The 26,510-nt window shown below is 40.4% G+C and overlaps 2 protein-coding genes across 5 annotated transcripts in view; one reads left to right on the forward strand and one right to left on the reverse strand.

Annotated features, from left to right (window-relative positions):
* Positions 1–26,510, reverse strand: part of mbl (splicing regulator muscleblind) — a 258,467-nt gene that overhangs the window by 213,907 nt on the left and 18,050 nt on the right. The window lies entirely within an intron of this gene.
* LOC149268683 (uncharacterized) lies at positions 11,897–12,662 on the forward strand. The gene is made up of 4 exons (XM_089470922.1): positions 11,897–12,097; positions 12,164–12,252; positions 12,318–12,468; positions 12,531–12,662. Exons 1-4 carry the CDS (start codon positions 11,926–11,928, stop codon positions 12,593–12,595), a joined length of 477 nt encoding a protein of 158 aa, XP_089327048.1. The 5' UTR covers positions 11,897–11,925; the 3' UTR covers positions 12,596–12,662.

Consider the following 26,510-nt stretch of genomic DNA (forward strand, 5'->3'; position numbering starts at 1 on the left):
GAAGGCATCAGAAGGCGCAGCGGAGTCGACGGACGGGCAACATGTTGCCATCGTCTAGAAACTTACAAACATGACATTAAATGTTGCCCGTCTGTCGGGCCGAAAGCGCACAGACTGGAGCGGCTCAAGCGAGTGAGCAACGAGCAGCTCAAATGAAATCAAGACAAAACAGGTGAAAGACGCAGTGCAGCTAAGTAAAACTTTAGCCGCGACAGCGGCGTATTTTAGAAATGCGCAAAGTTGCGCATACGCCACATGGGTCCGGGCCATGGGGCACATCGTTTGCTACCTATGGGAATTTCATTTGTTGTTCATTTTTAAGCAGCTCGCGATTTGAATTTCCTTTTGCATTTATATGCAGCTTTATGAGCAACAGCAGCAGAAGCGGCAGCAGAAGCAGCAGCATCAACGAGTGAATCTCATGAGCAGCGCCGCAGTAAATTTACACAATGAAATCTTAAGCGCTCCCTCGGGGCCACAGGAACTTATCCGAGCCAGGCAAAAGTTTTCCTCACACGCACACACACACACAGAAACGTACACCCGCACAAAAAGAACACACCTTGAATTTAGCGCTGCATAGTTGACTCCAGCACTTGTACAATGCCACATTTATATGCCCCCCAATACACACATATGTCTCAGAGCTGTTTGCTCGGGTTGGGGCCTGGAACGGTGCTCGCCATTTGACCGGAAGTTCGACAAAGTTCAAATTATATGCGTGTGTCTGTGTGTGTGCGTAAGCATGTATGGCCTGTTATTCATTCGTTTTTGCAAATAAATGAACCGTATACTAAAACAAACAAATTCAATTGAATCACTCTCCTGGGCATTACAATTGAATGTGCCCAACGAGCAAAACTCTATGGAAAACTCTATCGAACCAGATTTGGTTGGCGTCGCGTCGTCTGCACTTGAATATTCTTTGTTTTTCGTATTTTCTGTGCGCATTTTGTTGCTGGCCGGTTGTCGTTGTTGTTGTTGTTGTTATTGTTGTTATTGTTGTAACTGCCTGTGTCCGCCGACCAAAAGAAAATCGAATGAAAATGTTCAATGTGTGTGGCAAGCACATAGAAAATCAGAAAAAGAAACTCTGCTCAAGAAGAAAGTCTACCAAACATTACACACACACATATATATATATACATACACAGACACACATAAGCAATTGGGCAACTGGCTGCACTTGGCTGATTGCAACTTTTTGGCCATTTGGTTAGTTCAAGGGCAGCTACCAATTTGCCAGCCACTTTTTGAATGCTTTACAATGGACTGATTCTAGCAAGTCTGGAGTATCTTTGCATTTGCATCCAAGCTGCGAGGGCTTTGAGCTGGCTGCCATAATTTCATTCACACCAACGACCGAGCTGGCAATAAACAAATTAGACTTTTCATTTTATATTCACTTTTGCTTTAATAGAAAGTGGCTATTAATTTTAATATTATATTTTTTTATTTTTTTTTTTTCAAGATTTCGACCTATTTTCAATTGAATATTAATTTGATAAACTTTGTCAAAATGAAATTAATTTAAAATCATAAATAAAACTTGAATTTATTGTTGCATAAGTTTCCAGGTTCGATGTGAAAGCGTTTCGCTTTGATTAGAAACACGCCCACACTCATTCGTTTGCGCTGTGCAAAAACGATTTTTGTTTACCTTATTTTATTTTTATTTTTTCTTCTTTTTCATTTGAAGATCTCATTATTGTTGCTAGCAACAATCAAACAATCAGCACAAACTGTGCCACTGAGCGGTTCATCAGTGGGCTAAGACAATGCTCGTCCATTGATGGACAGCTGCCAACGACTGGAGTAGTCAACACGTTTCGATTCGCTCAACGGACCGGCCTGAACCAGGAAGTAAACGAACTAACGGGCCACCCAGACCCACCTGCTGTGGTCAGGCTGTCATTATTATTTATCAACGAAAAATCATGCAAAATTTGACAGAAAATTACACCGCGCAAAGCCGCCCACTTTGCGCTGGCTGTGCCAAAATGAACGACAGCTGAATACCCTGTAAAACGTAATATAAGCATCAAATTAGTCACGTTCACTTCTTATACCTTTTACCGTACTACATTTTGGGTATTGCCGGCATTTTATGGTTTCCCCCACGAAGGGGGCGTATGCACCACGCCTGCAATAAGTCAAAATTCGCAAGACTTGAACAAATGGTCAGTAAGTACACTCGTATGCCAGCGCAGTCGAAACGAGTCGAGCTTTGGCGATAATTATGAGCAATTTATTTAATGATGATTTGCATGGGGCACAATGAAAGCAAACAGCAAAAGAGCAACAAATAAAAAAACAACAAATTGTGCGGCAACAGTTTCTGTGTTGCTGTTGCTGTTGCTGTTGCTGTGTTTACATATTTTCGTCTAGCAAGTGCAGTCGACTTAGTAGTTAGGAAATTGTTGACTGATATGCAAGTCTTGGGCGAGTGTGCGAGCGACTTTGTATGGGCCATATCAATTATTTATATGGCGAGAGGTCCACATAGCACTTCCTCATGCGGCAGTTGATTAAACACTTCTCTCAATCTGTTACATCTTGCACTTGTTAATGGCATTTTAATATCAATTCGAGAGTAGTTTGAAAATCACCTTGCTGTCAATACGATGCAGTCTTTAAGCCAAATGCCAAACAGCAAATAGTAAATCGCAAATAGCCATTAAACGTACATAAACTTTTAACGACTCCATTCCAAAACGGAGCCAATTGATTGAGGTGTTGGCCAGTCGGCTTATAACAGTAAATCGCATACAAACCTCATCATGCTGGGCAGATGCTCAGTTGGCCAGTTGGTTAGTTGGCTAAGTTGGCTAATGGCCAACAAATGACTGTCAGATAGTTGGTAAGTCGCAGATCTTTCACTATACAACTGATTTACTATCTTTTCCATCAACCAATAAGAAAATGCAAACAAAAAAAAATTTTGTTTATGTAAAGAAATTAAAAATATACCATTCTGCTCTCTGTGTTATATTAATAGTAATTAACATAATACATTGTTATTATAATAATATATAATAGAAATAACATTATTCTTTGGAAAAATGTATTCCATTCCATTTTGAATTAATTAATTAATAATTAATTAATTAATAAAAAAGGAATTCATTTAAAATATATTTTATAGTTTACTACATGTAATTAATTTTCAATTTTTATTTTTAATGTACAACTTACTCGAAAATATTATTAAAATAATATAAATAAATAATATAAATATACATAAAGTAAATGAGTTTCAGTTAATGTGTAATAAATATAAGAACAAATAAAATAGGAAATTATTTTATATAATTTAAATAAGATGCTTCCAAGCGCAATTGTGCCATAAATTTAAAATGCATAACTTTAAGTTAACGTGTAATAAATTAAGTTTGAAATATATATATATTTAAAAAAAAAAAAATTATTTTATATAATTTAAATTTTATGCTTTCAAGTGAATAAAATTATGCCAAAGTCTGATATTATGACTTAATCAGCGAAATGATTGGATAATGCGGTCATCAATCGCACTATCCAACTCATCTTTTCTACACGCGACCACAATGCATGAGCAGACAGACAGACAGGCTGACGCTCTGGAAACCCTGACCGTAATGCACCAAATGTCCAAATCTAAACATTGGCCGGCCCATTCCGCTAGAGGAGTTTCGCAAAAATGTTTTCACTTGACTGATTTTCCGCCAGTGCAATTTTCGCACTCAAGTGGAGTAATTTGCGGTCGTCGTCGTCGTCGTTTGCGATTCGCTTGCACACCTCCTCCATTCTCTATCAGCACTCTCCGACACTCTCCACTACCACATAGCTGACGGCTCCGCCAATCGAAAGTTGAACAAGTCCATTTCGAAGCTGTATCGGACACCGATTGTGCGGTTGACTTAGAGTCTGTCTCTGAGATGGAAAGTGCGACTGCAACTGCGCCGACTGCAGCGCCGCTGGCGGCTGAGTGATTGTTAATCGTGCCTAGAGAGCGACGCACATGACATAATGATTGCTGAACATGCGGCTAACATTTGTTATAACATGTTCCACTCGGCCTCCGTCACACTAGACAACATCATTGCAGGCGCATGCACAATGCTTGCAAATATGTTTCACAGAAAGCTAAATAGATTGCAAAAAGGTTTATCTAATCTACCAAAATTGATTTCATATATACTTCAAACATCATAAATATATAAAGTCAGCAATATTCATTTTTCAAGTATTTTTTTAAGAGAAAAGAAAGCTAATATGAATATCGTATTTCTCCAATTTATATGATTATTTTTGTAAAGTATATAAATATTTGTAATAATTAAGAATGAGATAAATATCACAAGAAACTTAAGGTAAGTGACGGTGATTGAATGAGAGTGCTTTCATGTCTTTGTTGTATGGTGTAATTACGCTCTTTTTGCCATCCAGGTACCATAGACACATTGATGGCTAGCAAAACCTTTCATTAACAAGCCAAAAAATTATGAATGCCGCTAAGGCTGTTGACAACTGTCAGCGACACCGGCTGATTGGTGTTGATGGCTGTACAATTAAAGTTTTAGTGAGCTTTCGCAGACAGCGAGACAACGCAATGGGGGCCGGACTTACATAATGCCAGAAATGATTTACACAAATTATTTTGTAATGTGCGTTGGCAACTGGCTGCATTTGGCCAGGCTTTAAGCTGTTCCAGCTACCACTCTCGAGCCGAACCAAACCAAACCAAGCCAAGCCAAGCCAAGCCAAACCAAGCCAAACCAACCATTCAGCCATCCATCTATCCAGCTATCTATCTATCTATATATATATATGTAGGTTCAACTCTCCTTCGCTATCTCTCTTTCTCTCTCTCTTTCTCTTTCGCTGTTGTGGCTGTCGCCGTGAGCCGTAAGTCAAACAAATCAGTCGTGCCAGAAGATTAATGGCAGCATTATTGTGTCGCCTGCATCAGCATCACCATCAGCATCAGCATCAGCATCAGCGTCAGCCTTAGCCATAGTCATAGCCGTGGCCCATCATCATCATTGGCAACTTCATCATGCGACTGCCAACTGCTGACTGCCAACTGCCGACTGCCCACTGCTGCTTCTGTTCCCTGTTCCTATCCCTGTGCTTGTCCTTGTCCCTAGCCAGCGTTTGGTCGCCCATAGTGCGCGCACCATGCCTATACCCAATGCGTTAGCCTCCCAACAAAAGCTCACGTTGGCCTGGCTCCTGACTGTGCCTGCCTTTAGGGCCTGTCTTGCCCCTTGCCCCGCCCCAGATTCAGAGCCAGGGACTCTGTGCAAAAATGTTGCATGCGATTTTTCTTGCAGTAAATAATTTTTCATGCCATCTGTCCTGTTATGTCTGCCCGGTCCGGTTACTCCACTCCACTCCACTCCACTCCAGCCCACATCGGCTCGGAGAGCCTCACCCCACCTACCAGCGGCAGCAGAAGCAACAGCAACACTCTGTCCACTCTGGCCCGACCGTCTGCCGTATTATAGCCCATTGATCAGTTTGTTTTACTAGCTCTGTGCTCCGGTCTGGGCTCGGCTGTGCTTTGCTGTCTGGGTTTGTGTACATTTTGGATTATGAACTCTTTAAAGCATTCGCTTTGAGCCCATCCTAGCGATTTGGTCAGTCGAGGCTGACTGTTTGAACTGCCGGCCAATGTGGATGAGCGTCGGCATTTTGTGGGGCCCAATTAAAGACAATTTGCAGCTCAGGAATTGTTTATGATTGATTAGAAATGTGAATTTTTTGATTGATTTGCTGACTAAACATTGACGTTGTTAGTCGATTATGAACTGGATTATTAAACTAATATTACCATCTGCAAAGAATTAATCTATATGATTTCAATGATTTTCTACAACAATTATATTTAATAAACACGTACTTAAATTACTTGCATTTTTTTTTCGCGCTTTTATATTCATTTTGGCCCACTGTAGTTGCCTCTTCGACTTCTCCGCCAAGGCGGCTTCTTGCTGGGGCACTTTGGCTGGCAAAGCGGCTTTCATGTCTTGTTAGTGCCCACAATTGGCTGTCCGAGAGCGGCCTGAGTGAGGTGTGGACTTAGCGTGGAGGCCAGCTGCAGTCAAAAGGGCAGCCCCGTGGCCGGGGCTGTGTAAATTTGTCAAGTTTATTGAGCTGCGCTTCGGACGACGGCTTAGCCGAAAGCCCGGCCCCAGCATACAAACATGGCAAGTTTTGCATTGTGTGCGGCCGAAGAAGCTGCGGCTGTCGAGCTGTAGGTACAAACTGCTGCCTGTAAAACTTTTGCCATTGGCAGTGAGAAGAACATTTAATTAAATTCCTTTGCACCTTTAGTGCTGCGCTAAAAATTCCAGCGCCGACAGGACAGGACTTCCTGCCAAAGACCTATAACTCCAACAAAGCAGCAGCAGCAGCAGGAGCAGGAGTAGCAGGAGCAGCAGGAGCGGTAGCAACGACACGCAGCAATAACAAATTAATCTTTGCGGTTTGCGCAACCGGAACCGGTAACACTGACGCTGCCCCCCTCGGCTATGCACCCCTAGAGCAGTCCACTCCGTCTCTCCCCCTCTCCCCCCCTCTCTCTCTCTCTCCCTCTCTCTCTCTCTATCGACAACAGCCGTAAGCGTAAGCCGTACAAATGAGGCATTTGATTTTAAAACTGGCGCAGCAAAAGTTGCCAGCCAAACGGATAGCGGATAACGGGGGCCATCGACTACGAGGCGTTTTATGTCGCCGACCGGCGCTTTTATGGCCATAGACCCCATCCCCGCTGATGCCGTAAGCCGTGCTCTATTCAATCAACTGCTGAATTATGTTGACAAGGCACGCACACGGCCAAAAACCAACTGCCAAACAGTGTGTGGCACACAGCGCGGCGAGGGCAAAGTTTTCAATTTACGTTTTTAAGGTTTGCATACCCAACCCTACCGCACTCGACCCATGCCCTGCCCCAGCTGCATCCCGTATCGGAGGCCCGCAATTTGATGGCACTTGCACTTCGTCTTCAATTTGCAAATGCGCCTTAAGTCAGGCCACGTAAGCGGAAGGAAATGCATAACAAAGCGTTTCTTATTAGCATGACAGGCTCTGTGTGTGACAGAGAGAGAGAGAGAGAGAGAGAGAGAGAGAGAGAAAGAGAGAGAGAGAATGGCTGGAGAAAGGACCGAGAGAAATAGAGGGAGTAAGCATGCTAAGCAAAAGTTCAGTTCAGCATTTTACGATTGTTTAATCGATAAGTTTTGAATATTAGCTTGCTTTGGCAGCAATAGGCACAAGCTACAGCAGCTAATGAATAAAGTAATAAAATATACCACCATTTCACAGTTCTCATTACTAAAGTTGAGAAAGAATTCGTAATGACGAAATATAAATCTTGGGATCCATTGGAAAACATTTAAGCAAATTAGATTCTCACATCCAATAATATCTATAAAATTATTTAGATCTTTGAGATTAAGATTTGGAGATGGGAGAATCAGAAACTTATATATAAATATATAATTTTTGTTTTCCATTTGAATCAATGATTATATTATATAACAATATATTGCATATTATAATAATATATATAATAGTCAAATAAGTTTTCAAATTGGTAAACTAGTTTAAAATATATTAATACAATTATGAAATATAGTAAATTATTTATAGTATAATAATGAAATATAACAATACTTATACAAGTTGAGATATACATATATGTTTATTGTTAACATGTGTATAAGAATTTTACTGCTCGCAGATTCAAAGCGGCAAATCTTCCAGCAAGCTAAAATCAATTGCTAAATGTCAGGGGACAGCGACTACGGCAAATGATGCTGCCAATGAGTATTATAGAGCAAACGGCGACTTTCACTCTTCTCTGTATGCGCACAAAACGACTATCTATAGCCGAAATCATCTTGAAGCCCAGGCGAAAGCTGGAGCAGAAGCTGTGTCGCTTGTCCTTTAAGCCACTTGGCGTCTCATGTCCTTGGGGGCAATCAATCCGTGTTAATGGCTCCATAGCTAAATCAAGAAGATTGCTTCGTTACAAAAACAAAAAGAGTGTGAGAGAGAGAGAGAAGAGAGAGAGAGAGACAGCCTGCTTGAACTGAGCAACACAAAGGACACACAAGAGAGATAGAAGAGAAAACCAAAAAAAAAAAAAAAAAAAAAAAAAACTCAAGCCAAAGGATATGTTGAAAAATTGAAAAGTTTGCACAAATATTTTCTTACTTAAGTTGCAGAATTTGCTGAGAAGATGGCGCTGGTTAAATGATTGTGTTTGTTACTGTCTTCGACCGAATCGGCGGCATGTTTAAGCTATTTAATTATGTACTATCTGCAATGTGGCCCGGCCAGCAACTTGGCTGCCCTGCAGCTCTTTAGCTGGTGCCACAAACGAGGCCCAGACCAAGAAAGTTCAAAGCACACACACACACACACGCACTTGACTTGCCTTTAACAAAGCGTTCAGCGACGAACCAAGAACCAGGAGTAGACCCAGCTCCAGTTACAGGACAGAGGCATGCAATTTGTATGCCCGTCAAATGCGGCTCGTTATTGCGAAATTTAGAACTGCTCGAAATAATTCCAACAAATTTTCGTGCAAACGAGGCAGACGCAGTTACAACAACAATATACAAAGCACACACACACACGCACACACACTCGCATAGACGTAAGCACAAACTATGTTATAAGAACTGTGACACCCAGCAAAAATGTCCAAGTTGAATAGAAGTGCAACAGAACTGAAATAATTAAACAATACATTTAAAAATTATATATTCCATATGTCTTCTAAATGTCCCATAAAGTAACATAGCTTGATTATGATTACTTTATAAAGAATGTAAAATAACTGAGATTGAAGTATGACATATGCAATTTCACGGATTAATAAACGAATTATTTTTAATTTCTCTTTCATATACCATTTATTACATGTTTAATGCAATTAGCAGTGTATAACATACTTACACAACTTTAGACCACCTATTCTTGAGGTTGCCATTCTGTTAAGATTGTATAACCAGAATGCCACACCGCTCGACAAAGATTCTCATGCATCTATACGTGCATCATAAAATAAATTTTTTCAATTTATTTACAGACGCTTTACTTTACATACTTTACATTGCTGTTAAGATAAGAGCACATATCCATAAAGATAACAAAATTAATCTATAAGATAATATGACACTCCCTAAAAATTAAGAAATTATTGTTCAATAATTTAAAAATATATTTATTAATAATATAAATAAATCTTGTATAAAATAACAACATTGGTACCGTTCAACATTTATAAAGCAAAGAGGCGTTGCCGGCACTGAATACATTTTCGACCGCTTTGCCGGCTGGCCTAGGTTTACCATGTCAATTGCTGCCAACGGAATGCCACCCAATGCTACCACAATCCGTTACCCAAAAGTCAGCCTCCCTTGCCTCCGTTGGTTGCCCGTCTTACTGTTCTCTCTCTCTCTCTCTCACTGTCTCACCCCGCCCCCTCTCTCGATCTGTCGCTCTCTCTTTCCTGCTCGCTTTGGCCAGTGCACGTGCATTAAAAGTTTAGCGGCAAAGTTGTTGCTGTTCGTTGCCGGTCGTCCGGACACAGCCGGCGCAAACCGGAAGTGGTGGCGCCACGCACACGTAACCAAAGCCCAACGGGCGGCGGGTGGCCGGGTGGCTGGCTGGTGCAGCTGCTGATGGAGGCGCCGTGCAACATGTACCACGGCAAGTGGCATGGCTGATGTAGTTTAATTATGTAGAAATCGAGACACGCACTTTGCCAGACAACGTCAACGATGGATGCAGAGTGTTTCGGGCTCGGATGCTGTTACTTCTGCAGGTGTATGTCTCTGTGTGTGTAAATGCGGGGCGTCATGCAATCGACACGCCCACTCGGCGACGATACCGCCCTCATAACTAACGCACGCAAAATTTTGTGGGTTTTTATCGTTCAGGTGTGGCAAGTGCTATGCGCGCGTGTGTGTGTATGGGTGTGTGGGTGTGCGTGTGTGTATGATTATAAATTCTGTTGCATGTCAGTGGCTTCCAGGCATCGCTTAACCTAAGTAGGCAGCCGAGCAGTGAGGCCATCAGGCAGCCAGCGACAGGTGCAAATAAATGTCCTGAATTGCATTAGGCAACGTCCTGCTGTGCGCAACTTGAGCCAAACAACTTTGGCTAAATGGCTAAAAATCACAAAGAACAAAATATAAAGAAAAAAACAAAATAGAAGGAAAGTAAAATTTAAATAAATACAAAAAATTGCAACTTTCATTGTGGCGTCGCATAAATTTTCATCAAGGCAAAGTCAGTGAAAGCTGCACAGGTTTTCAGCTGGCATTACGAACCGTAGGAGACAGTCGTTTATATCAATTAGCCGTCGCGTCCAGGACAACACTTTACGCTCACACTCGTGGCTCGTGGCTCATGGCTCGTGGCTCGTGGGCTGTGGCTCGGCCACGCACCGTAGATCCTTGCTCAGGTGACTCAAGCTGAAATGGAGCTGGTGTTTGTACGCAGCTAATTGATTTATTTGTGCGTTCATTTTGCTTAAAATGTCTACACAAATTGCTTCTCTTTTTAAGTGTAAAAAAAGAGCTGAGGGATTTATTTACTAAAATGATTAAAGTAATTAAAAAATACCAAAATTTATAAAATTTTGAGCTCATTTCTGCTAATACTATTTGACTGATTATTTCAACTCAAGCCATTTGCACAGTGTATCAATTACACTCAACTACAAATTAGCAAAAAGAAAAGCACTGCTGCAGTTGATTCTGCTGCAAAGCTTACAGTTATACGTTGCCTAAAGATGCGGAACTACAACGGATTCCTAGCGTCAACCCAGTGGCAGTTCATTTGCTGGTGGGTGGGTGTATGGGGGAGTGAAAAGAAGAAAAGGGAAATTGAAAGGAAAAGAAAAACAATTCGCGTTGCCAACGCAATTTCACACTTTACCAGCTACAAATTGCAACATCATAGTCCAGCGGTTACGCCCGCATAGAGCCAATGCAGAACCGATTCCTTTTCTGAACTGGAACTGGCTCGTTGGCGGTGCGCGGTGTGCGGCGTGCGGTGGGACAGGCGATGCCTTGCCAGATTATAAAGATGACGATGGCGCCATTGCTGCTGGGCTGCATGGAATTTTATGATTTATGAGTGCGTTCTGGCAGCCAAGAGTCGAACGACGAGCGTCGAGCGACGATGGGTGGGCGTGGGGCGGGACGGGGCCATTTTTCTTGCCTCTTGGCGCCTCTTTTATTTGCCATTTTGGATTTCTTTTTTATTTCTTTTATTTTTTTGTATGTGTGAAAGTGGCGCCACAGCAATTGTTGCACTTTTTGTGGCATTGCCATTGGTGCAGCTGCAGGTCAGCGTGCTGACCATTTGATAAATGAGTTTTGCACTTTTCGCCAGCATTGGAAGGAGGCGGGCCCTGAGTTATGAGCCGATGTGAGGGCGCAAGGATACGGAAGGATGCGATGATGACATTTTCTACTGCTGCTGCGGCTGCTGCTGCTGCTGCGGCTGCTGCTGCCTCAATCTGTCAGGTTGCAGCAAATTGATCAGACAGCCGTGTGGTCGCTCCAGCAACAAATGCCCAGCAAATCACGTCAGTTAACACACCCACAGCACTCACACCCCCGCCCACAGCCTTTCAACTAGCAAACGCAATTAAGCTGCCCCTGCCAGAGCCGCCCGCATAATCCTTTCGAGAGGTGTGTCAAATTCCCTTGTCTGATTTGCAACAAAAAAAGCTTTAATTAATTTATGCAGTCGAGATTTGGTCTTGTCGAAAAGCTCCAGCCCCAAACTTCAACTTGGCCAGCTTAAGTCCAGCCCGAGCCTGGAATTACAGCTGGTTTCGCAGGTCGCTACAGAGAGGCTCTAGCAGCTCTACCATCATCAACTTGGATGAAAGTGTGTAGAAACAATGCCTGGAAAATGCCTTCAAATCACAAATTTTTGATCAAATCATTAAAACTGGAGATGTGTGGGTGCGTATGGGTGGATTGGGTGAAGCCAGGTCGCGCCGTTTACCGCATACTCTGCTTCATCTCGATTGTTCTGCAAGTAGTAGTTGCAAGTCTCTTACTCTATATTTTGATTGCGAAAGGTATCTATGCTATCCGGAGATGTACTCGGATCTTTCTGATTTGCTCAATTCATTCACTTTGATTAGATAATGACGAAGTCACAATAACACTGTCAATAATACTCTTCATTATATTAATAAGCCTCAGCCTCGCTCTTATCCTCATTCTCTGGAAGGTAACGAAACGGCCTCGCACGATTGAATTTGCTTTTCTTATCAATGTGAAATATTTTGCTTTTAGGAAAATTTATTCTCTCTGAAAGTGTATATCGTATGCTACGTATTCGTGAGCCTTACCATTACAATTTACCTATTGCTTTTCATTATACACTTGATCGGCTATACGTATTCGAAGTCCTGGCAGCTCCACATGCTCTTCGCCCTATTTACAGGTAAGTCTAAGGTCTCTGTATATTTGTCACATTTGTCATATAAGAAAACCATTTACGAACAGCTAAATGTATCTATAAAGTGACTGTATTGATCCTTTACGCTGACGCTCTACAGAAGCAGATATAAGTGAACTTAACAAATTTTGTAAAATGTGAGCAAAGTGTATAATAAATTTAATCGTATTGGACATCAATTCACAGTTGTCTTGGTCGATTAATTTGTAGATGTATCTAAGGCCTAAGCTATTAACAGGATAACTATTAGAACATTTCCAGAACCTATAAATATCGGTTTACCGATAACAATACCAATTTAATGGTAATACTCTTACACAAAGTCATCTAAGTCACTTCCAGACTTGACAGAAGTGATAAAACTAATGGTAGAACAGCTTTTTTGCGCGCATTATATTCTTTTTCATATGGATCGAGCTGCCGCAAAAACAATTTCGTTTATTGTCTCCCTCTGCATGACTGTGTGAGTGTTTCTGTGTGTGTGAGTGTTTCTGTGTGTGTGTACGCTTGGGTTTAAATGTAGCCGCGGGGCCTGCAACAAAGTGTCAAGTGGCTGAGTAGCATGCATGACTAGAGTTATCGCAGTGCCTCAACTCTACTCTACTCTACCCTACATCTACTCCTCTCTTTTGTACTGGCTTACACTAACTCCGAATGCTTCGCTGGTGTCGCAATATACGAAACATAAAGCCTAAATAGAGTACCTAAATGGTAGCTTTTACTGAGAACTCAGAGGGCTTGTTAGATCAAGGAATGCAAGCCCTGAGAAAATATGATTATTAATTATTATTAAAGGCTAAAAATTATATTACGTATGCAAATAAAATACATGATTAAAGATATTACAAAATCAAATGCAAAAATGATGTTATTTGATTTTGACTAAACTCAAATAAAATCGAATCTCGATAAATCGAAGAAAATTCTATCCTCTTGAAAGAAATTCGTGCTCAATAATTCTCGATAAGTTGCATTTCTGTGTAAATCGAAAAAAGCTGAGCCCCTTGGCATTTCGAATTATCGGGAGTCTACTGTACTTGTATGTATACTAAAATATATATATGCTTATTATATACCTATCTTTTAGTAGCCGCTGCAATTTGAAGCATTCGGCTAGAAAGTGCATTGAATTGTCGGCACTTTTCTGTTAACTGTTCTTCCTTGCTTTTATTTTAATGTTTTTAGTTGCCCCAGCGACCAGGAAGCCAAACAGCCGCCAATTCTACGTGCCCAGACAGTGCCAACGAGCAGGCAAGCAGACAATCAAACCGCACACACACATACACACACGCTCTGCACTTGCAGGCTCGCACAACCGCACTCTCTATCTCTGTCTCTCTCTCTCACACACACACACATGGTGTGTTCACATTTCCAGCTCAATTGCGCGCTCAATGAATAATTTAGTTGAAAATTTCGGCGTACTTTTTGTGTGAAAATGCGGTCTATACAGTTATTTGAGTGCAACAGACCTAACGCCTCCCCCTCCCCCCTACGCCGCTTGCTTTGCCCCTTCCGGCAACCCACCTCATCGTTCAGTCAGTCATAAAATTTATGCGTTTTTCCTTACAGTTTCTCTCATTTCGGTTGGTTTGGGGCTGGTTGGAGTGTTTTGGCTCTCGGTTGCCTCATAAAATGCCTTGCGCAACAGTTGAAAAATTCTAAACGCCGCCATAAATGCTAGACGACCATGCCCGCCTCCGTCCCCGCCCAACGAGCGGCGCCCAGCTGCACTTTGCTGGCGTTGCCATATCAGCACCATAAATAAATTTTCCGTGTTTGACTTTTGGCGAAATGAGGAAAAACAAAAATATATAGAAATAGAAAAAAAAAAGAAAATGGTAAAAAAAAATTGCACGATATGGCAATTGTGGGCGCTAGCATAGAACTGCCTCAGGGCGTGACACTGTATTTATGTGTGTGTGTGTGTGTAGGTATGTGTGTATAGGTGTTATTTGTATTGGTGTTGCTGTGTCGACATTCGTTTTATGGCTGCAAGCGTTTTCTGCGGTAATACAACAAGCAGCAGCAGCAGCAGCAGAAGCACAAAAATAATAAAAATAAAATAAAATTCAAAATAAAATTTATAATAAAAGCAGAAAACAAAGCTTTTGTTTGTGATAAAACTACAAATTGGGCAACAATTTTCAAATTTGTTTCCATTTTCAAATTGAACGAGTGGAAAATTAATAAAATTTCACAAATTGTGTGTGTGCGGTGTGATTGTGTGTGTGTGTGTGTACTTTTTATGCTCGCATAAGTTATTCATCAGCTATTTATTTAAGCGATTAGAATGGATTTGTTGTGAACACAGCTTATATTAAAGAACTCTGCTTAACCCAATATTGTTTATTATTATATCGAATACACATATGTATTTTTAAATGATATTGTATAAAAAATATATTTCAAAGAGTCGCAACGTTCCTACCAGTACCGTCACTCCCCTAAGTCTTGCTTAAAAACTTCTGTATAACTTAATAAATAAATAATTTTACAAAGGATTTCCATTTTTTATTAAAAAATTGTGAACTCAGTTAAACAAATGAAGTCACCGAATTTGGTAAGATAAAAAATATATAAATAATATATATTTAGATAAATGCAAAGTTTGAGGCCTACAAGGAATTGACATTAATTAAATCATTAGCGGAGCTTTAGTAAGGGCTTAAATCAATAAAAGTGAAAGTGGAACTGTTATAGATCTTTGATTGTTGCTCTGGCTTTAAACAAAATTGTTATTTAGAATTAATTCTCTGAAAACATTTAATATTAAATAAATAAATAAACTAATTAATAAAAATAAATAAATAAATAAATAAATAAATAAATAAATTAATTAATTAATAAATAAATAAATAAATAAATAAATAAATACATAAATAAATAAATAAATAAATACATAAATAAATACATAAATAAATTAATTAATTAATAAATAAATACATAAATAAATAAATAAATAAATAAATAAATAATAAATAAATAATAAATAAATACATAAATAAATAAATAAATATAAAAACAGATAAATACATAAATAAAGAAAGAAATAAATAAATAAACCAATCAATCGATAAATAAATCAATTACTGCATTAAAGATGACATATATTTACTTAAAATTTGTTTAAAAATATATTTTTCAACAAATTTATACATTACTTAATTAAATAATTTTTTTTTTAAATTCATATACTTAGTCTAAACAATATTCGGATAATTATTAGTCATCTCTAACATGCCAAAGGTTTCCAAAAAGACATCAGAAAAGTTATGAACTACACTTTGTAAGATGAGTTATTTACCGCCATATTAAGGCTCTACTTAATTATACCAAATACAGCTATAAATTAAGACGAAGGCTGCCCTTAGCATCTTCTTGGTGAAGAGTTCCCTTTGGCAGCTGCTGCTGCTCTAGTTTCAGGGCTACCCAAGCCAATCGCTTTAAATGTCAAATCTGATAGTTTGTAATATTTATGTTTGCTGAACTGCACTGACGTGCTAAATTATAAATATGAGCATGTAAATATTAGCCAGGCCAGTTAAATTGCTGGCCGCATTTGCCAAGCTCTTGCTCATGTTTGAATCAAGCGTTTTAAATGGACTTCAATTGTGGGCTAACATCAATAGAAACGAAGTAAGCCAATGCACAGTAAAGCGTCAACTCGGAGTGAAAATCCTTGAGGCAAGCTCTTGATTTAAAACGTATATATGTATATGTATATAAATATATATATATATATATGTATGCACAGCTTAGAGTTTGTCTTCTTAATTAGTGGCCAAGTTGAAGAAGAGGCCCAGACACGCCTTACGTCTATGTGGATTTGAATGTCTTTGCCAGAGTGTGTGTTGCCTCTGTGTGTATCTGTGTGCGAGTGTGTGTGGCATGCAGACGTCTGTTGAACGTGTTTGCTTTGTGCGGATTATGATTATTATATGGCAATTATGCGTTTGTCTTTTGTCAATTTTGTAATAAGTGAGATTGCCTTAAGTAAATGCTGAGCCGCAATTTGTCTCAATTTGCAAATGACGCTTCGCATTCGAAATGGAAATTTACTCGTGTTTGCTTTATTAGGTGCAGCTGCCAACTGTGTTAGTGTGTGTGTGCGGTGTGTGTGGCAAGCATTTCGAATTTAAAATGGCCTGAAAGATCGATAATTATCCGAGAGTTGCGGCTAACTGGCCACTAAACAATATGTCGCAATTGAGTCTAGCCTAATGGAAGCGACAGCGAGAGAGAGAGAGAGCGAGAGAGAGAGAGAGTGAGAGAGGAGGCAGCAGAAGGTCTTGTGTCCTCGCACCTTCAATGCAAAAATTAACATTTCGACAAAGGCAACCTAATCAAATGTCAGAATCACGCATGCGGCCTGTCCGAGCCAGTCCAGGGCCACCTCCTGGCGCATCCTGGCCAAAAGTGACATTTTGCTACAGCTAGCAGGCAGACGTGCGGTCGACTGTGCGGGCGGCCCCAATCCGAGCCGTAGCCCTGCCAGCTTTTTGCAGCCCTTTCGCATAACTTTCACTCTTGTCAGTTGCAAATTACGCCGCACGTTTCTGGCAAAGGCTGGGACTGGGACTGGAACTGGGACTGAGGCTGGAGCTGATGCCTGCAGTTGGGCAGCAGCAACAATGTCGTAATTTAAAGCTTATTTTGACACTCACTGGACTCACCAACAGCAGCAGCAGCAGCGGCAGCAGCAGCAGCAACACCCAATTTGCATCTTTCAAAATCGTGTTTTGTTACATTTTGTGGATGCGCAAAAATTTGCATACGACAATTAACACTTGAAAAGGCGCGACCCCAGGGCGGGGGAGTGCGGCCAGGACGCTCGCATGTGTCGTCTCTAAGGGGTGCAGGCTGCAGCAGCAGCAGCAGCAGCAACGATATTCTGTGTGTGTGCAGCTTATCCTGCCGAGGCAGTGCAACAAGCATTGCAGGCACTGCCCGTACAACATTGCGTATGCGTAATGTTGTCTGCAGCAAGCAGCAGCAGCAGGAGCAGCAACAGCAGCAGGAGTAGCAGGAGCAGCAACAAGAGAGACAACACAGTCATAAGACAAGTGAGATATGTAAATGCCACAACTTGAGATGCATTCCGTGTTTGGGGCTGTGCCTGTGCCTGTGCCAACTGTCACAAATTCTATTATTCGGAAAAAGCAAAACAAGCCAATGAGAATGGCAAAATATTGGTCTAGCCATGCATTGAAGCTGTTTGAGCAAGCTCACAGTTTGTCAACCCATTAACAGACAATTCAACCAAAGTCATATTTACTTAAGTCATATTTACTTCAAGCAACTTATATTAAGAATTAGCATTAAAACTTTGACATCATCAGAATTTATTTCCAAATAAAGCTCAAGGAAATTTTTGTTTAGAATTAGACAAAAAATCTATCGTTTTTTATTAAAAGAAATTTCAGAGCAAATATCCATAAATGTACCTGAGGGCAGATAATCTCTATCGTCCTTATGTACTTATACTACTTTCCAGATTTGTAAGTGTTTGAGGTGGAAATAAAATTAAAGCAGCTCAAGTTTCTAATTCCCCGTAAAGAAGCTTAAGTTTAAAAAATTGAAGTAAGCTAGATTATGAATTTAAAAAATTATCAACTATTTATATAAATATTTATATCATATATTAATACATTTTTTATTTTTATTATTATGTATTATAATAACAATTGCTGTTTATGTAAAATATTCTATTTTATAAATAATAAAATAATCTTGTTTTTAAATAATATAAGTATTTACACATTAATAATATCATAAGGCATAAATCATATAATTTAGATAGATCAAGCTTTAAGAACGCGTATTCTCGCTATAATTGATTTTTCAGATGAGTTTTTCGCTCAGTGTAAAGCACTTATCATATGAAAACGAGATGACAAAACCAAAGTACAATATCTTAAAGCAAATTAAGAACCGCAATCAGCCGCAAACATTTCACACACAGCCAACACACACACACACACACACACACATGTATTTATACTTGTATATGTATTTAGCAATCGAATGATGGAAATTGTCGCGTAACGTCCCCAACTCAAAAGGGTTGCAGCAGTTGAAAGGGAAGCCTGTTTGCCGCCGTGCATCGAATGGGGTTGGCGTTCCGAATGTGGTGGAACGTTTGTTGTTTGATGCCAATGCCAAGAAATGCCATGATAAGCACAGCAGCACACAACACATACAACCACCCACTCACCCACCCACCCACACAGCCGCACACTCACACATACATACAAACACACATACACATGAACAGTTGCACTTAATACGCTTAATTGACTTTCATGTATGCACGAGTGAGTGCAGCGACACGAGAGAGCAGCGCCGAATGGCAGGGGGCGGCTGGAGGGGGAGGTTGGAGCGTGAAACATGGAGTGTGGGACTCGGGACGCGGAACGTGGAGCACGGGACACGGAACGAGTGGCGAGGGGCAGATGACGTGTCGGGCGCAGGAACATGCTGACGTCTGCTGTTCCTACATGTTGACCAGGCTGCTGCACCACTGAGGCAGAGCTGAATGCGAATTGATGCCAGCCAGCAACTGGTGACACTAGCGATGCGAAATTAGCCCACCAACGGGCTGAGGGCAGTCCGAAATCAATCGTAACACTTTAACTGATCCCCAATGTTAGAGCCCATCATGGCTGGCAAAAGCTACATACATATAAAGGGATTCACTAAAGAGACTCCAATAATAATAATGTGAATATACAAGGTCACCGAATAGAAATGAAAATTAATGAACTGCTACTTGTAATGTAATTAACGTATAAAGATTAAATAAGGGTTACATCTGATTGAATATCATTTAAAACATATAGGCAAAATCATAGTATTCAAAATTTTTGCTTATTATAAATTCTCTGCATTTAGCCGTATCGATTAGTGTATCATCAGTTTCAGTTCACTCTGCTAATCTACTAATTACTCTCTATCTTGACCAATCTTCCTCTCTCTCTCTCTCTCTCTCTCTCTCTCTCTCTGCTCTCTTTCATTTTCGATCCTGCTATCTGTATCTTTTTTTCCATCTTATCCCTCTCTCTACATACTTTTTCATCTATTATTTTCTCATTTTTCTCTCATTGTCTGTCTCTATTTTTTCCTTGCCTCTCTTTTTATTAGTATTTTATTTTTTCCACCTTATCTTTCTCAGTCTCACTCTCTCTATCTATCTCTCAGCCTCTCTCTCTCTCCCTCTATGTGTGTGTTGGTTTCCAATATTTCTCTATCCCTCTCTTATCTTCTCTCTCCCCCTCTCCCTTTGTCACTCACTCTATCTCTCTCTTTCTCTCTCCCTTTTTCCTCCACTCTCTTATTTGCTATATACCTCTTCCGTCATTTCATTATATTTCTCTCTCACTCTTCACTCTTCATCTATATATCACTTCACCTCTGTCTGTCTCTCGTTTTCCCCCTTTGAAATTAAGAGATATGAACATTTAGCTGAGAAACGATTATCGCCCTATTCATCAAACATTATGGAAATTTAGGCAAATGACCTCAAACCCAACATATCGATACAATTGATAGCTTGTGTCAATAGGGACACGGAATGTGAGATTGCCAAAAGGCATCGATAATCGTGCACACAAAACGCTTACGAGCTGAGGCCCCACAAATGCGAGCGAACTCCGTGAAAGGGCAGCAGTAAGCTCTGCCAGAGATGCTCCACATATGCACGCTCACACTCAACACACACACACACACACGCACACACACATGCACACTCACTCGCATTTAATCACTATTCACTTCATTGATTCACTTATTCAGTTTCGGTATTCAATATTGAACGAGCCCAAAAATGCGAACGAGCCCAAACGCAGTCTGTCTCGCTCATGCCCATTGCCAGCTCAATAGGTGCGTATGTGTAAGGCTCCGTCTGCGTGCATATATGTGTGTGTGTCTTTGTGTGGATGGTGTTTGTATTGTGTGGATTTTGCGGCTCTTTTGCTGCATTCATGTAGTACACCATTCATAGCTGTGTCTCTCTTTGTGTGTGTGTGTGTGTGTGTTTGGGTGCTTGGCTGTGTTTTGTGGGCTTGTCAGTCGATTTTGACAGTAGTTGCTGCTCATCATTGCACATAACTTGACAATTATGCAAGCATTTTTCATGGTCTTAATACAGTCACATTAGTCGCAATACGCCCAGCTAGCCAGTGTTGCAAAATGTGTGTCAATACGTGTCTCGGGCGTTGCAGTTCGAGTCGGTGTCACATCTATGTTAAGTAGATAGACAAACGATTTTTTCTGCACAACATTTGCTAAGCTGAATAGTCAAAGAGCCGCTTTACAATTACTCTTCAAGCTGACGTCACTGGAAACATATTGCCCATCAATTTACTTTAAAGCACCTGCTTTTCATGTACGGGATTTTATGCAAGCCAACAAACAACACGCGAAATTTCCAAATCCAATTTACTGCAGTTGCTTCGCTCATGGATTAAGTGGGAATGCATTATAATCGCAGAGCTCAAGCAACTGCTGTCTCGTGTCACACACACCCTCACAAACAACCCTCATCTATGCCCTCACACACCCTCTAAAGCCTGTTGACAATATCTCCAGTTCTTTCTTGTGCTTTATTTCGCTCATGCTTCGCATAATTCTTAAGTGCATTAAGCCCTTTTTGACTTCTGCTTTTCTTGCACTTCAACAAATAAAATGCGAGCCTTTCTCAGGCATCCGGCCGCAACCCGCCTCCTTGCGCCCAGGACCGCTGTTACACTGTCTTTGCTGTGCCTATTTGTCTTTACGCCAGTAGCGTCCCGAATGAAGTCAATGTCAGGCGGGCTCCAAGTGAAACTCAATTACACACACACACACACACTCACACACACAAGCACCTGAAATCACAACAAACTCCGACACACACACACACCCCCGTGAATACATAAGCACATATGCAGCTGCAGACACATACATCACTTTTATTTATTTACATACCAAAAGAAAGTAAAACTACATCAAAAGAGCCGACGCCTAGATACTCTCTTCTTGGATGAAAATCAGAATAACTTAGATTAGAGTAGAGTTGGCCAATAATTCCTTAAAGCTCATGAGCTAATAAGAAATAATCGATTACGAATATAATAAAATGAAAATGCGTTGTATTAAAAAAATGTATGTACATTAAAATAAATGTTAATAATATATATAGATCTACATATATAAAGAAAAATAATTTAATATTATTTTTATAAATTAAGCAATACTAATTTAATTTAATATTATTTATATAAAATTAGTAATATTAATTTCCTTTCGCTGAGTTTATTTGTAGGGTATCATGCCAGTCGGTGCTTTGAATTAAGTTAAGCATCGAAATGCGTTTCATTGCTTGAACTTTATGTTTATGCCAAGGCGCAACAAAGCACACAATCACACACACACCCACACACACACACACACACACACACACACGCATATGTTGCATGTTGGTGCTGGTGTTGCTGCAGCTGGCGCATAATGAGCGCAAAAACATCCTGTGTGGATTGTCTGCTCTGGCAGGACTCGTCCCGCTTCATATTTGCAACGTTTGCCAAGATTTGTGCGCTTTTAGCGAGGCGACATTCAAGTTGTTCGCCCTTTTAGATATGTGTGTGTGTGTGTATGTGTACATACTCATTGAAAATAGGAACCTTGGGGTATGCTAGTTCTAGGGAAATGTGTGTAGCAGGCAGAAAGATGCGTGGCAGACATCAAAAAGTATATATATTTCTGATGAGGCTATAGCCCTCAGTCTGTTCGCCTGTCTACCCGATCATGGACTGATCAGGATAGAGTTGATATAACTTGTTAGCTCAGTCGAAATTTCTTGTGCATTAGGCATCTTCTAGTCAGTCACTCCCTTCTGTCAGCTCTATCTCTCCTTTTATTTTTGTGACTTTTTAACGCAGGACATGAATGCGAATGTCTTTCAGCATCTGACAGTGTGTGTGTGCCTGTGCGTGTGTGTGTGTGTTAGTCGGCATGTCGCCAGTTTTGTTGACGTCGCCGTTGACTTTCGCCGTCTCCCGCTGCGTTTTGCGACATGTGTCGCATTCGCATTCCTCGCATCCTGCCAAAGTTAAATGGATCTCGTAATTGTTGTCATGGCCTCTCTGCCATCGTCGCTGCCACTGGCCGACCTCACTGGCTCCTCGCTCTCTGCTCCCTTCTCTTCTTAGCTGCTTGCTGCTCTCGGCGTGGTCCTTGCTCACACGCCTTAATTGTTTTCTTTCGCATTCGAGGCGTAATTTTTTATAGAAATTGCGGTTTAATTGCTGCATTTTAAACGCCATTGAAAAGACATTGAGCGTACGCTTTGCCCGCTGGCCCATTCTTTCACTGGGATAACGTGACATTTGCGCTTTGTCTCCCGGCGTGTGCACGCGTCTCTTGCAACAGTCGCAGCGCCAGGGGTTGCCCAGCCACCAAAAGCAAACAGAAATGAGTATAAAATCGCCCTCGCCAAGTCATTCAGGTTGAACAAACACTTGACACGAACGGACAGAGCTCCTTGAAGAAGAAGAATCTGCATTCAGACCTCAATGTGCTGGCATTTGAAGCCCAGATTATTTTGAGATCATGGAGCTCAATTCAATATAGTTTTATTTTATTTATATATAAATTCCTAAATATTTTTACGTAAATTTACACGCTCTGCCCTCGTCTGGTATTTTTCAACTCAATGTTTAAAGAGCAACCGAAATGCAGAGCTGAGCTTTAGCTGTAATCAATGCCAATTGAATGGCAACAACATTGTCAGTGTTGTGCAACGCATTAAACATTCAGTGCGCACTAAAAACGCATGCAAATATCATGCGCCACGCCCACGCGCGCCCTCACGCAGCCAGTCGCATGTCAGTTAGTTGCAATTTTCCATGCATTTTCATTTAAGCAGTGCAAAAACAAACAAAACAAAAAAAAAGAATTGTGGAAATTCCTCTTTTTTGTTCTTTTTTTACGACAGAGAGTAGGGAAAATGTTGGCTGGTAATGAAACGTCTATAAAACTCAAACGAATGCACACAAATCGCAAATCATTTCTCATAAAAGCGCATAGTGCATCCAAAGCTTCCCTTTTTTCCGCCAAAGTTTTTTTTTTCCATTTTCATCAACAGTTTTTCTTATTTTCTGCTCTTTGTGTGCCGCTGATAGAGGTGAATGCGCCAGATGCTGGGATAAAGAATCGTCAGTGAGCTAATCGGAACTTACCTGAGCAACAGCAGCGTGGCCAAGGAAGCTGAGAGACTGAGAAAGAGACAACAGAAGAAAGGGACAGTGTGTGTGTGTGTGTGTTAGACGGAGAGACAACTGAAGTGAAGACGTAAACGCAAAACTGTGTCACATGGGAACCCCCATATCGTTATTCAGCCAGCTAAGCAATTGCCATCAACTGGTCGCGTTTTTATCTCGCCAACCAGACGCCAAATTGTTGCACGTTAGACTTTAATTATTTCCCTATTAGGAGTCGAACCCGTTGACGAATTGCCAGCTGCAGGAAATCAGCCTTTGGCAAAATATTTTCCATTTATTTTATTTATTTATTTTTTTTTCATCAGCTTCGTTCAAAGTTTTTATGCGTTTTTGGTTGAGATTTGAGGAGGTTTTTGACAGTCGTGGGCTGGGCGTGTCATTTGGCTGTCCGATAATAATAGTGTTGCCAATAAAGTGGATTTTCAGCTCCTGTGCACTCAGCAATAAATTAGCCCAGCTCGCGAAAGTGTGTAAAGCTTTCCATAATGATTTGTGAAGCATTTCCAGTTGATTAACAGCTCACAAACTACATTTTTTTTAAACTGCCAATCAGGAAGTTGCTTGCGTTTATTGTGAAAGACAACTTTTCGTTAGAGTCAATACGTCAATATGTTCAGATTGAGTTGGCAAATAAAAAGCAATCAGCAATTGTTTTCTAAGTAAACGGATGCCTGATTAAGACTTAATAATGAATAAGCTTTGAACAACTTTTAGTGTTGATAACCTGATTATGTTTACACCATTTGGGCGAAAACTTTTTGATATAATAGTAATAATAATAATAATGCTCCAAATTCGTTTCATTCTATGAAAGTTGTTGCAATTCTTAGGATAGCTGCCATGAGCTTTCAGAGCTTTTAAGCTGCTGGGAAAGCTGCATATGCAAATAGTGTGTATTTAAATTTTACCTAATTGAAATGCTATAAATTTATGTCAATTAATATGAAATACTTGAGGACTAAAAATACAAATCAAAGATATGCGGAAACTAGTTATGTTAATAGCTGATTTAGCTAAATTTTTTATGCATACTCATAAAAACTGAAAACACGACACGAAAATATTTTTTATGATATGTAGTAAAGTCAGTTAAGACCTTTCAAGTGCTCACATCGCCTTTTCCTCCGCTCAACAGCTCAGCTTGAATTATAATAAGTAAAAGTAAGCCTCTGACTCCAATCCACTTGTATGTGCTTAGTATTTAAGGCCTATGGCTAGTAAAACGGTTAGAGTTTCATTTACTTTATGGCCATAAGCGTGAACTTTTCATGCAGTTTCCGGCCACTTTCCAGCGAATGTTAAAGTTATGTCTTTGACCAGGGGAGAGACAACGACCAGCGGTGTAACATGTCCGACTTAAGGTTTAAAGTTATGTGAACTGACCGAAGGATATCCGATTTCCAGCTTTCCACAGAGACATCGAGTTATAAATAAAATGTGTTTTTGCCTAACGAATGCCTCGCGCAAAAAATGTTGAAAAAAAGAGGGAAAAAAAACCCGGGAGGGAGGCTGAACTGGTCAGAGAGTGGAGAGAGCAGGGAGTAATATTACCATTGGCGCCTATTAATTACCAACTCCGTCACTGTTCGCGTAATTTACGAGCTAATAGCTCAACTAAGGCGGCGTCAAAACTGACGATTTATATAAGATATAGAGCTACTTGAGCTACAATTGCTACAGTTCCCAGGCAGCCCGCTGGCCATCGGTGGCACGGTGGCAGGTGTCTTCAAGTCGATTGCAGAGAAACAAGTTAAATCAATTTATTACCTGTTAAATTCAACTAAATGCAGCTAACTGCAGCGATAGATGCCAAAACGTTGTCATTACTTCCAGAAAACGGGAAAGTCGAAAAAAAAAAAAAAAAAAAACAAAACAAGTAAGAAGGCTCCAGTCGAGACTGCTCGACTAGGAGATACCCTGAACCCTCCAAGCTGATATTCTAATCATTCTGCACTTCTTTTATGCACACATACATACACATGCATCCACACGCACGCATAAGCCTGCGCTCTGCTAACTGCGCAGTAAGCAGCGACTGCGCTTGGGCTGCGCTGCAGTGTGGGCAATATTATGAGAATTTATTTGTCGAATAATTTCTTTTGTAGACATACGATCTTCATGAAACTTTCAGAGTGTAATCATATGGTGAATATGTGTGTACATTCCAAAGCACAAGTCTCTAGTATTTGAAATGCGTTTTTTACAAATTGGGGGCGAATGGGGCGTGGTATCCAAAATCTGTAAATTACAAAATCTTTGTATCGATTAACTTTATATACAACACAAATTTGAAGACTCCAGGTCTAAAAATGTTCAAGTTAGGCTAAAAAAACAAAATCAATTTTTCGATTATTCTCGATAAAAAAGTTATCGGACGATTTATCGAAAAAATAAAGCAAACTCGTACTGCGTATGGTACACACGAGTATGCATGCCAAATTTCAGCTCTCTAGCTCTTATAACTTCTGAGATCGACGCACTCATACGGACGGACGGACGGACGGACGGACGGACAGACGGACAGGGCTATATCGACTCAGCTCGTCACGCTGATCAAGAATATATATACTTTGTGGGGTCTGCCACGCCTCCTTCTGCCCGTTACATACTTTTTCACAAAACCATTATACCCTGATTTCCCATTTTCAATGGGTTCAGGGTATAACAAAGCCCGAAGCACATTTATTTCTTTCGATTAAATTACTTTTAAATTTTTTGTAGAATAAAATTTATATATGCATATATAATTTAGTTAAATTTAACTTA

The sequence above is a fragment of the Drosophila arizonae genome, chromosome 5 (genome assembly GCF_054131065.1).
Source record: "Drosophila arizonae isolate 15081-1271.41 chromosome 5, UAZ_ARI_1.0, whole genome shotgun sequence".
In the NCBI taxonomy this organism is placed as follows: Eukaryota; Metazoa; Arthropoda; class Insecta; order Diptera; family Drosophilidae; genus Drosophila; species Drosophila arizonae.

Bases quoted from the DNA above. Each gene is read 5' to 3' on its own strand.
- LOC149268683 (XM_089470922.1), top strand. From the start codon at position 11,926: ATGCCTTCAAATCACAAATTTTTGATCAAATCATTAAAACTGGAGATG. The intron at 12,098-12,163 runs GTATCTATGCTA...CACTTTGATTAG, and splicing joins CTATATTTTGATTGCGAAAG to ATAATGACGAAGTCACAATA. The intron at 12,253-12,317 runs GTAACGAAACGG...TTTTGCTTTTAG, and splicing joins TTATCCTCATTCTCTGGAAG to GAAAATTTATTCTCTCTGAA.